The sequence below is a fragment of the Pinus tabuliformis genome, chromosome 8 (genome assembly GCF_031772625.1).
Source record: "Pinus tabuliformis cultivar Carrire ecotype Pingquan chromosome 8, CPIR1, whole genome shotgun sequence".
NCBI lineage: Eukaryota > Viridiplantae > Streptophyta > Pinopsida > Pinales > Pinaceae > Pinus > Pinus tabuliformis.
In genome coordinates, this window is record NC_142294.1 from 117,921,016 (window position 1) to 117,934,111 (window position 13,096).

Below are 13,096 nucleotides of genomic sequence, written 5' to 3' on the forward strand. Positions count from 1 at the left end.
TTTTGTAATTAAAAATTGGATCTATTTTAAAATAACTCAAATTACTTACCCAAAAACCACTCTTCTCACAGGGAAAAACCACCTTCATTCAGAAAAAACAAATTTCATGCATAAATTTATGTCATCCGTCCTCTTGACAAAAGAAACCAGTCTCACGCCCCGAAAAAACCACCTTCCCCTAAAATAAGCAAAATTCCACCTGTGATGGTGTTATACTCGAGAAGAAAAGTCTTCTAAAAGCATTTCCATAGACGTGTCAAGACGACAGTGACTATCGGTAATAACCCGCCAGTGGAGATAAAACCAAACACTGACCAATGTTGTATAAATTCAATTGAACGGATCGATGAGACCGGATCGGACAGGAAAGGACAGCCCCTCGAAATTCATCGCATATATTGGGCAAGCTTGCGTGGCTGCCACACAATCTGATCTATTCTCAGAATTGCGCGAGGTTCGGAAGGGTTCTAAAAAAATTGCTAAGGAGGTCAAGGTTTTAAGGATTTTCATATGGTTTTACGGACGCAAGAAGTCAAGGGTTTGAAGATTTGGCTTAAAATTCGGAGATGAAGGCTGAGATGAAGAGTCATGGTTTTGAAGTCGGAAGGGTTGAGCTTTGGGTTTGAAACGTCGGAGATTTAAAGGTTCGAGGGTTTAAAGACTTGGGAGAGTTAAATTTCAGGATTCAGGGTCTGAATTGGAAGTTTTCTGAGGTTTTAAGACCAAGCCTCCTAAACTTTGAAGGGTTAGGAGGCTTAAAGGCTGAAGGTGTTAAGATTTTGAAAGAGTTTGACGGGCTTGGCCACCATGAAGCAGTTTGGAAGACAAACGGGTTGTCTCAGGGAAGTGAGACTGTTTTGCAGGGAAGGGATTTGTGATTCTTCTGAGAACGGAAGAAAGTGCGACCCGAAATGCATAATAGAAGCGTGCCCGGATGTTGAAGATTATCAAGTATCTACAGGAACAGGGCACGTTGTTGCAAAATTGTTTTTAAAAGCTGGGAATTGACGGTCGAAGGTGTGGTTTTCCTGTGGGAGCAGCGTTTATTAGGTACCCACGGCTGGACTCCCGAACTAATTTTCGCAGAGCGGCCCCTCATTATTGAAATTGGCCGTCGATTGCGAGGGATTTTCATGAATTACCTCAAATCTCTGCATCAGGGGGAGGCCGCGAAAAAGTGCAAGAATGAAATCGATGCTGTGGACAAGGAGATCCTCAAGGCTTCGACTCAGAGGAAAGGCCGGAATCCTCTGAAGAGATACTACGAGTTGGAGAGTTTGAGAGAGGGTCTCAAGGTACAGAGGAATTTGCTCTCGAAAAAGCTTGAGGAGTTTGAAAGGGCTCTGGAATGTTTGCAGCTGTATTTGATTCACGAAGATGGGGACAGTGTCATTGGGCATGTTGATTGTGCAGACGAGAGGCCAGTTTTCGTGCTGGGCAAATGCTGGACTTGGCATCAATTGCATAATATTCTCCTCAGGGAGTGCAGTCGTCTCGAGTCGGCGTTGCCCATGTATTCCAGCAGATGGGAAGCCATTCAGCGAGTCCACATGAACCAGGTTTTTTGATATTTTATGTTTTACTGACTGTTTTTCAGTGTTTCTTCCCACTAGTGAAACACCACCCCTTGTTAGATGGAGTGACTATGTAATTCCGCGGATGCGGACAAGAACCACGAAAAACCTGGGTAATCATCCCCACTTACCTCTAGACTGCAGCATGGTAGTTTAACACACTGTTTTCTTTAATTAAATTGCTGTTTCTAGGCAGAATTTTGTGCAACGTCAAGTGATACCAATGGGTTTGAGCTTTTGACCTTGGCCACTGCCATCAAATAACTAACACCACTTGGCCAAAGGAGATTGGCGGGATCTCTGTTTGTTGATTGCTTTGCATCGACCACTAGACCACCCACTTCAGCGATGGTGAGAACGTGGGTGCTTAATAAGCACGCAGTGACGTTTAAGCCCCGAGCTTATCCACCTCAACCAAAATCAGTCTTTGCTGTTGGCCAAATGTTTGCACTCTGGTGGTTTCTGCTACCATGTAACTGCTTTACTGCCTTCGGTGATCACCGATAGGCAATTTACCTAGTTTTTCAAGGCGAAATATAACATCATATAATATTTTGAATTCTCACATACTAGAACTAAAGCGAACCTCACTTTCTCGTAAGGTAAGATTATTGGCAAACCTAGACTAAATACCGTTTGACTTATATGGTATGAATTGTTACGTTAAGTATTTTGATTAATTGTTTCACCAAGGGCAAAGGGGCCACTGGATATGCTGAGCTTTACTCCTGGTGGGAGAAGGCTCAATATACTGGGATAATGTGGAAGAACCTTCTTGTCAATTTTAGAGAGAAATGATGTTCTTTGCATCGAGCCCTTGTAAGACTAGGATATTTAGAGTGTCAGATCTGAATGCCTCTGTTGCTGATCACTGTGATCTTTCTAATTAGTCTAATTAAATATAATCAACCAATGGTGTCTCTTTCTAACAGTCACACACTTTCATCATGACCTGACCCCTCAAGATCTATTTAAACCATTTCCTATAACTAAACATAATTTATTAATTTATCAATGGCATTTCTTTCTAGTGGTCACACCCCTTCATCATGACCTTACCCCTTAAATTCTGTTTATATCATCTACCTTTGTTTTGTTTGTATGACATTGCATTTATGTCAATTATCTCGTTTTGTTTGGTTCATAGCAATTGATATTAGAGTTGGTTTGGTCTCTGTTGGCTTGTGGTTAATTTTTGCTCTTGTTGGACACCTAATCCTCAATGGGTTAGTGTGGAAGCTGAATGGACAAAAGGAGTCCAAGAGACCTTGGGATGTGGAACCCAACGGTCAAACAATGTACTATAAATGTATATCAATTGTTAATAAAAATTGTACTGCATAATTTATCTTTCATATTTCTCTCGCTTTCCATGTGTGTTTAACATGGTATCAGAGCAGGCGTATTCCTGCCCTGCATAATTATTTTTGAGCCATTTGTTTTATGGCCCTTATGTGTATGTGCAGATCATTTCATGAATATTTTCTCAGCTAACCTGTCATTTCTCCAGCGCCATTTTTGGCCTCTCTCTGCCATTCTGAATCTTCTCAGTCGTAATAATCTGCCTTATTCCCCTCAGACCTGAAATTACCTACCTCTGCTAGCGCTGCACATCTGTCCATACTGTCAATTTTTTATAGCACTGTCATTTCCTGTTTTAGCGCTGAGGCTGACATGGAATCAAGTAAAGCAGAGATCGTTGAATTTGCGTTGAATGCTGAGTGGTAGATACGCCATCATCGATGAAGGTTCGAAGTTTTCCAGCTCCTGGTATGCGGTTTTGAATATGAACGCTGTCGAATGGTATCGACATTTATATGGTTTCTATTTGAATGCGTTATGTTTGAAGTTGAATGCGGTATGTATAGAATGGTATTAACGCTGCGTTTCCTACCATGGTAACTGTTGAATGTGGTATGGAAGTAGTATCGACATTTGAATGCGAATGGTAACGCTGTCCCATTTTAACGCTGTCACATTTTAACACAGCGTTTGAATTATTGTGTAGTATCAACAGTTTATTGAATGGTATCTCTGCGTGGGAGACAGATGCGAAAAAGGGGTCATGAATGCGTATTAACGCTGTTTTATTGAATGGTATCAACATTTTATTGAATGGTATTAACGCTGTTGAATGAATCTGCTGCGCCACTCCGATATACCTGTATTGCTTTATATATATTAACGCCGTGGGTTTATACATATGCCCGTCCAAAATCTGTATGTTGAACTGAGCTGGTATATGCGGATATCAGAGTTTGTATATGCATTGAACTGACTTTGGTATTCTTTTGATTTGGCTGAGAAGAGCTTTGGTATACAGTGCTTGCATTCACTTTGTATATGCGTTGAACTGACTTGGTATATGGTATTGAACTGAGTTTGTAGAATGGTCCAGCGCATAGTCACAAGTTATGTGGAGTCCAACAAAGTGTTGAATTTTTGAAGGGCTGTGTTTTGTATTGGTAAATTTAACTGCTCTCTGCATTGGTGTATCATATTCCATGCGTTGCATGGTGGGTAACAGTTCCAGCGTATGACGTTGTTGATTTGAGCGTTAAATTGAGTGTTGTGTTGGTCCTTTGTTGACTTTATATGTGCGTTGAGCTCTTGTTTAAAAGAAAAAAAAAGAGTCGATATCGAATAGAATGTGGGGTCATAGCTGTGTGATTAAGAACAACAATATATAAGCGCGCCTCAGACCTGTTCTTGAAGTCAAATCGATTGAATCCATTTTTGTCTGACATTCACAATAATCTATACGGAGGTGATCAGTTTAATAATTCGATTTCTGTATACAGTGAATTGACATTTGGAATTGCAGAGGAGGAACATAAGTTAACAAGCTGGCAAAGTCATTGAATTGAAGGCTCTGAAGAAATACACTCTGGCAAAGTCGAATTACAGCGTTAAAGAAATACCGGAAGAGCGTTTGAAGACCTGATGGTATATAATCGAATGGAATTCGATTGGACAGCGTTGGACAAGGAAATCGATTGAAGGTTCTTTGTGTAACTGTTCTGCGTAAGGAGATTGGAACAGTTTGCCAAGTCTACATGCAGTGTAAAGGCGGAATGAGAAAACGATGTGGAAATTGGGTATAAGAGAAAGCGCGGTTGAATTCATGACTGGTATGTATGAAGAGACACAGAGTGTTGTTTATAAATAAATTAAATAGTGATATCGATTTATGTTTAATACAATAAGTCGTTGGTTCTATGTGGAAACGAGAATGGAGAAGTCTGGTGAGGAAAAGTTGAATGAAGAAGTCGAGCCTTACTGGATTATGGTTCGATTCTGATATGAAACCATTTATTTACCCATATTATTTTACATATGCTGTTTTGGTATAATTAAAGGTGCAGTTCATAGTTGATCAAGTCACATTACAAGCAGATGAACTTCATTTGGTCGATGCGGTGGTAATAATGCTGTTATTGGTTGATCCTGTGAAAAGTATGAATTGTGCGCATATGCCTGAATGGGGCGAGTATTCTCTAATCTCCTGGAGGTTTTCCTGAAACTGTGCATAGTTGGAAGGCTCTTGAAAGGTCATGGTAAAATGCTATGGTATATATGACCATCACTATACAGTTTGCTAAGTATTTGGACATGTAAGGAGGTCTATCGTTGCTGTTTCAGCATGCTAGAGATTCATTCCAATGCCCATGACATGGTGTTATAATTATTGAAGTTTTGATAGCCATCATTTCTGAAGGAGTACTTGAAGGATCCAAGCAAGTTTGCAGTTGCTGCTGCCCCAATTGTGGCATTGTATTTAAAACCCATTATAGTTTCTGTCTACATATATATGCATTGATTCCCTGATTCATTTGCTGCACATTTATACAAGATATTGCTGTGTACTATTACTTTTCTGCATTAAGTAATAATTGTGTTCAGTTTTTAAGGTGTAAATCTGACATTGAAGAAAAAAGGCCAGAATCAGTGAAGTATTAGAGTTCATGAAAACTCTTATACAATCTATTGTTGATGACACATTACAAATCAGCATAGGATCTCTCTCAGAAATTCAGACATGTCTACAAAATGCACAGGAAAAGATTGATTTTTTGCAGCTTGAATCTCAGCTACAACAAGAAGAATTACAGCAGTGGAGTCATCATTCTGAACCTGTTTCTGTTCAGAAGATTGAAACAGACTCCCATAAACAGCAAGACAATAATGTTACAGTTCATTCAAATAAAGCAGCAGTTGTACATGCAGATGCAGAAACTCAGTCTGCACTTCCCAAACCCATCATCAGACCTTGGGAACAGCTTGTCCACAACAAGCATAGAACTGGTCTTGGATATGACAAGGACTTGTCCTTTCATATTCCAGACTACGCCAAGCCCATTCAGTTTTAGAGTGCTGCATTCATTCATGATAGTTCAACTGCTCTTCATGACAGTTCATCTCTAGCTGTTCCAGACTGTGCCCCTCTTCCACAACAACAACAACAACCACAGATTGTGAAATGCTAACACTGTGACCGAGTTGGCCATTTGAAAGATCACTGTTTTAATCTTCATCCATGTAAGCACTATCATAAAACCAGCCATTCTTCACACAGATGCTTCAGAAACAAACGTCCTGCAAGAGCAAAGATTCATCTTGGATGGATCGCTTCTTGGCAATGGGCATCAACAGCCAAGAAGATATTCCAAACACATGTCAGAACTTGTTCTAGAGTATTGAATAGTCTTGCAGTTGAGTTTTCTCCATCATCTCACCTTGTATCTGACAGGGGGGGAAATGATGGTCATCTACAAGCTTCAAAGCCACATCAAGCGAGCCTGAGCCACAACCTGCCACACCAGTTTCAGAGTTGTAGCTAGAGACAAAGATGCCCGTGAACATGCCTTCAGTTGGCAATCTGGGACACTTCCTCTAGCAGAATACTTCAGCTTCTTGCCAGCTTTGGAAGAATTCCAGGAACAAAATTGAGGACACTTCCTCTAGCAGAAGACTCCAGCTTCTTGCCAGTTTTGGAAGAGTTCCAGGAATTGCATTAAGCATTCCAGAGTTGTTGGTTATCCTTAAACCATCACAGGTTGAGACTTCCCTTTTCAGGTTGAAGTTTTCCCTTTTATGCGGGGTGAGACCTCCCTTTATTGGTTGAAGGTTTCCCTCTTCAAAACAATAGGAGCACTTCCTCTAGCAGAAGACTTTAGCTTCCTGCCAGTTTTGTAAGAGTTCCGGGAACTGCACTAAGCGTTCCAGTGTTGGTGGTCATCCTTAAACCACCGCCCTTTATACCAACATTTCAGAGAGCACATTCAGCCTAGTGCTGCCATGCATTTTTGCACATTTTGTATTACAGCTCTCTTCTTGGACACATACATAACCCTTCGGATTAAGGGGGGGAATGTTGGACACCTAATCCTCAATGGGTTAGTGTGGAAGCTGAATGGACAAAAGGAGTCCAAGAGACCTTGGGATGTGGAACCCAACGGTCAAACAATGTACTATAAATGTATATCGATTGTTAATAAAAATTGTACTGCATGATTTATCTTTCATATTTCTCTCGCTCTCCATGTGTGTTTAACAGCTCTACTTGTAGCAAAAAATGGTTGTTATGCTTGCTATGAGACCCAACTTTGTGTTGGGAGATAAGAGATGAAATAATTATTAGTAGTTTAGAATTGTGCATGTGTGCACTTACATACACACATATAGTCCTTAGATCCAACATGTAGCTCAAGTTGAAGTTGAGCTAAGGAGGTCATGAGGTTGAATCCATTTGGGTCTCTCGAGGTTAGCTAGACATGCTTGCTAGTGACACTTGCCTTGGGTGCCATTCATGGGATGTGAAGGACTGTCTAGAGAGCTCCTTAAAGAAGATGTTGGTAACTCTATGTGTGCATGTGTGTTTTCCCAAGGGTTAGCTTGATTGGTTGAACAATCCACCCAAGGTCTGTTGCCAATGAGGAGGTCATATCTCATCCAATGAGGAGGGCGTATCTCATAGGTTCAAATTGGGTCGAGTCCCTTGTGGTTAACAATGACTACTGTGGTTAGTGATTGATTTGCTGTTCATTTGGATATTTTGGGGAAGAGTGGGGGATCTTGTGAGGTTTTTCTTGGGCTGTGTGTGTGAGTATGCATTTTTTATTTTAATTTATTTTCATTTTGTTCTCAATGAAATACATATCTTGGGAAAACCATTGGGCATTTCCTAGAAACTTGAGTCGTTGTTAACATGGGAAAACATTATACTCATTAAGAGTTTAGCATGTCACTTGTAGGGATTTAACTTGGGTGGGAAGTATAATAGTCCTCACAATTGTTTGAGCTAGACCCAATTGACATATATATACATGCATGTGTGTATTATAATATATGGTAATATATTTTTTGTTTTGCAGAATGCATTTCTTGAGGGCACCCATTGGGCACTTGCCCTCATTCTTAGAATGGTACTTAGGGTAAACTAGGTACACACACAATCATATTTGATATTTATTTTTGTGTAGACCCATGAGTTAGTTCAATTGTTTAAACAATCCACCCAAGGCACGTGTGACGTTGTCAACGAGTGGGCCACAGTTCATAGGATCAAATTGAATTGAGTCTCTTGGGGTTACCAAGAGTGATTGTGGTTGGTAGTTTAGTTGTTGTTCATTTTGATATTTTGGAGAAGACAGGGGGGATCTTGTAAGATATTCCTTGGGGTGTGTGTGTGTGTGTGTATTAACATTTTTTATTTCCAAGGAAAGCCTTGTAGGAAACCTTTGGGCACTTGTTGGCATTTCGTGGATGAAACCCCTTTTAAACCCATTTGTGTTGGCTATGGTGCTTGTATTGGTTAGGACATCATGTGAGGCATGTAATAGAGGAAGCTAGCTTGGGGAATCAATCTTGAGACCTCTTGAATGAAGCTTAAAACACTTAATGGCTTGAGTTATCTTATTGAGTTCTCTCTCTCTCTCTCTTTGATATATATATATATATATATATATATATATCTAATGTTCTTTATATATGACAACCCAATCTTTATATAATGTTCTTTATATATATATAAAGAACATTATACATATATATATTCCAATCTTTGCTCTTAAGCTCTTCCTCCATGGATTAACCCGAGCACCTTTCAGTGGTTAAACTAGTTCATGAATGAAATTAAGGAATTGACTCTAGCGTTTTCGAGATGCCCCTAATAACCAACGAATCGCAAGTACTTTTCCTTGGGTCATAAAACGTTATTTTGTCGAGTCAGATTATTGTCAGAGCTTACTTAGAGGATCCATACACGCTAAAAGATGAAAAATTATGATATGGAAGAGGGATCCTCTATAGATTCTCCTTCATGAATTATTTGATTAATTCTGATGTCTAGTTCTTTTAATAAACCTCTCAACTCACGACAATCATGTCGATCATGAAAACCTAGAATAAGAATCCCAATTATATTAGCTTCTCTCCTCATATACGATATCAAAGAAAGAAATTCTTATTAGTTGAGCCTAACTTATCATGAGGGGGTTGAGGATATGGTGGAGGCTATAGGTGGATATGGAGGAGGATATCACATTCTTCCTTATGGTAGTTCCAAAAAAACGTACTTCTAGATCAATTTTTTTTGTAAAAATGTTTGGAAGGGAAAAGCATACTACGCGTTGTTTCATGCCATAATTAAACACACACACTTAAGAAATTTGTTGGACAAGATCTATATATCAAGAAATATGTTGGACAAGATCTATATATCTCCTCCTTTGCCTTCCAAGCCCCCGTTGTTGAGCAAATGATAATTTTGTCAAGCAAGGAGATGTTGTTGAGCAAAGGAGGAGAGGTTTGGTTAGCAAGGAGAACGTTTTTGAGCGAATAATCTAAATATTCGTGACATTGGCTAAGGGGTAAATAGCTAAGCATAGGGGGTTGAGTGCCTGATAAGGCACATAGGGATGGTGCACAATAAGGTGCATTGGGTTGGTGCTTATGCATACATTGCATGTGGTTGATATGCAAAAATTCAGTATGTGACTAGACATAATGTCAAGCACATGGGTGGGCAACATCTTAAGTAGGTGAGCTCGCTTTCATTGAGCAATGGAAGACGAGAGGAGTTGGAAGAGGTGACAAACTTAGCCAAGTTTTAGCTCGTTGAACAAAGGGAGATGAATACCTTGCTTAAAATTTAGTCCTTGGCGCAAGAGCAAAAGCCTTACTTGGTAGAAGGGCTGGCTACTTAAGGTTGGAATGTCAGGCAAAAGAGACATTCAATTTTTGAGCAAAGGACTAACTTCTAAGGCTTTAGTGAGCAAGGCATATGGTAGACTTGTAAAAGGTTGAGGAAATGTCATTGATGTTTCTTTGAATGTGGAGGAAGACTTGAAAGGTCCAAGGAAGAAAACTTGATAAGTAGGTGGATTGTGAGAAGTTTGTGAAAACTCAATAGCTAAAACATTGGGTAAATGGGTGAGAAACCATTGGAAAATATGATGAGAATTTCTCTGGTAAGGGAAACCCACAAGAACTTGACCAAGCCAATTCAAGTAAAAATAGGTTTTGGTTTGATAAAAAAGCTGCCACTTGATACCATGTAACTTGTCGACAATTGTAAGAGAAATTGTAGTTATTTACTAGCTTAAAGAACGATTAGGAAGCCTACAACCAAGGAATGAAATTAGTTTGCCTTTTGTAATTAATTCTTTGATAGCTTAAAAGGAAAGGTGGAGTTGCAATAATAGAGGGGGATTTGGGAGATAAGTTTTTGGACCTTGTAGAATGATGATAAACTTTTTAGAGCATGATAGTTGAGAACACTGTTTATAAAACAAGGGAGCAGATCTTATAGGAATTCTATGTAAAGACATCAAGAGAAGTTGAGCGAACAACCATTAGGTGAAGCCAACAAAAGGGATAGTAAGAGAGATCACTTGGTGCTATTTGTTCAAAGAAGATTCCAAAGCATATGGAAGCCATGCTAAGATTGTGAAAGAACTTTGTAAGACTCTAGGAGGCTTACACAAAATACAGATGGTTTGTAAGTGTTGTAACAAGGTAGATAAGAAAGTTGCCAGGGTAGATAAGGTAGGTTTATAAGAAAGCTGCCACATGATACCATGTAACTTGTCGACAATTGGCAAGAGAAACTCTAGTTATTTGGTAGCTCAAAGAATGATTAGGAAGCCCCTGATTGAGTAACCAAATTAGTTTTCCTTTTGTAATTGATTCTTTGATAGATCGAATAGAAAGGTGGAGTTGCAATAATAGAGGGGGATTTGGGAGTTAGGTTTTGGGAGCTTGTAGAATGATGATAAACTTTTTAGAGCGTGATAATCGAGAACACTGTTATAAAACAAGGGAGTAGATCTTATGGGAATTCTATGCATAAACGTCAAGAGAACTTGAGTGAACAAGCACTAGGTGAAGCCAACAAAAGGGATAATAAGAGAGGTCACTTGGTTCTATTTGTACCAGGAAGACTCCAACGAATATGGAAGCAATGCTAAGATTGTGAAAGAACTTTGTAAGACTCTAAAAGGCTTAAACAAAATGCAAATGGTTTGTAAGTTTTATAACAAGGTAGACAATGCCATATAGTTGAGAGTTCTTTTGCAACTTAGAATGCATTTTCTCTAGTCGAAGATTGATGTATTTTGTGTAAATCAATGTGCGAAATCATTCTTATGTTTTATTGTTTGCTTTAGAGCATAGGGCAATGATATGACCACATAAAATTAAAGATTCCAAAGTGGAATTAAAATCTGTATAAGATTTGTTTTGAGTGCCATTGCGAGATTTTGAATCTCCTATTGGATATGAATTAGTTTGCTATTATAACACCAAGTTTGTGCTTAATTACAATCAAGGTACTTGTTATATTGATGTATGTGCATGATCTAGATTCGTTAGCAATTTATAGAGGGTAGGGAACCACTGTAAGGTCCTTTGGAAAGTCCAAGAAGACCAAGAAAGCCCAAGATGGGTGTTATAGATGCTTAACAAGCCCATAAGGAGGAGTTGAAAGAACATTTCAAATCCTCAATGTCTACATGATCTCTAAATATATCGATGTTATGGGAACCAAATTGGTAATCGAATAAAAAAACCCTCTGAATTGGGAACTAGTAAAAAATTAGACCTAAAAATTAGTCAACTAAAAACACAAAATATTCAAATTTTAAAGAAAAACATATATATTCATACGCATCCATATGAATCTAAACCATTTATACACAAACATGCAAAAGTTCTCATTTATATAACAAGTAAGAGTGCATATAACCAAAATAACACTTAGTGCAAAACATCGTTAAACCAAAATACATCAAGAAACAAGCTCTAAATGGTCTCTATAGTCCAAAAATAAGGATGATACTACAATACTACAACTACAAGTCCTAATGGCCATCATCATAATCATCCTACTTATCTTCATGTGCAGAATGAGTAGCCTCTAAGTCTGCAGTGGGATTCCAACTTGATTCCCATGGCCTTGAAGGTGGTTCTTGTGATATCTCTCCTTTATACACAAACATGCAAAAGTTCTCATTTATACACAAACATGCAAATGTTCTCATTTATATAACAAGTAATAGTGCATATAACCAAAATAACACTTAGTGCAAAACATCGCTAAACTAAAATACATCAAGAAACAAACTCTAAATGGTCTCTATAGTCCAAAAATAAGGATGATACTACAACTACAAGTCCTAATGGCCATCATCATAATCATCCTACTTATCTTCATGTGCAGAATGAGTAGCCTCTAAGTCTGCAGTGGGATTCCAACTTGATTCCCCCGACCTTGAAGGTGGTTCTTGTGATATCTCTCCTTTATACACAAACATGCAAAAGTTCTCATTTATACACAAACTTGCAAAAGTTCTCATTTATATAACAAGTTAGAGTGCATATAACCAAAATAACACTTAGTGCAAAACATTGCTAAGCCAAAATACATCAAGAAACAAATTCTAAATGGTCTCTATAGTCCAAAACTAAGGATGATACTACAATACTACAACTACAAGTCCTAATGGCCATCATCATAATCATCCTATTTATCTTCATGTGTAGAATGAGTTGCCTCTAAGTCTGCAACGGGATTCCAACTTGATTCCCTTGGCCTTGAAGGTGGTTCTTGTGATATCTCTCATTTATACACATACATGCAAAAGTTCTCATTTATATAACAAGTAAGAGTGCATATAACCAAAATAACGCTTAGTGCAAAACATCGCTAAACCAAAATACTCAAGAAACAAACTCTAAATGGTCTCTATAGTCCAAAAGTAAGGATGATACTACAATACTATAACTACAAGTCCTAATGGCCATCATCATAATCATCCTACTTATCTTCATGTGCAGAATAAGTAGCCTCTAAGTTTGCAGTGGGATTCCAACTTGATTCCCTTGGCCTTGAAGGTGGTTCTTGTGATATCTCTCCTTGTGGAACTTGTGGAGGTTTGTTCAAGTTCAACTAAGAATGGTATTCATTGTCAAATGCTGGTGCCTGACTCTCCACAACCCATTTTGAGGTTGGATCAAAGTCA

At 38.6% G+C, this 13,096-nt stretch overlaps 1 protein-coding gene across 1 annotated transcript in view; it reads left to right on the forward strand.

Moving 5' to 3' along the window:
* The first annotated feature begins 319 nt into the window (after positions 1–319).
* Positions 320–13,096, forward strand: part of LOC149234407 (ATP-dependent RNA helicase DEAH11, chloroplastic-like) — a 38,084-nt gene continuing 25,307 nt past the window's right edge. Inside the window, 2 exon segments of the mRNA XM_089371835.1 lie at positions 320–997; positions 1,000–1,559. Of these exon segments, the coding sequence (XP_089227961.1) occupies positions 808–997; positions 1,000–1,559 (750 nt within the window). The 5' untranslated portion in view covers positions 320–807.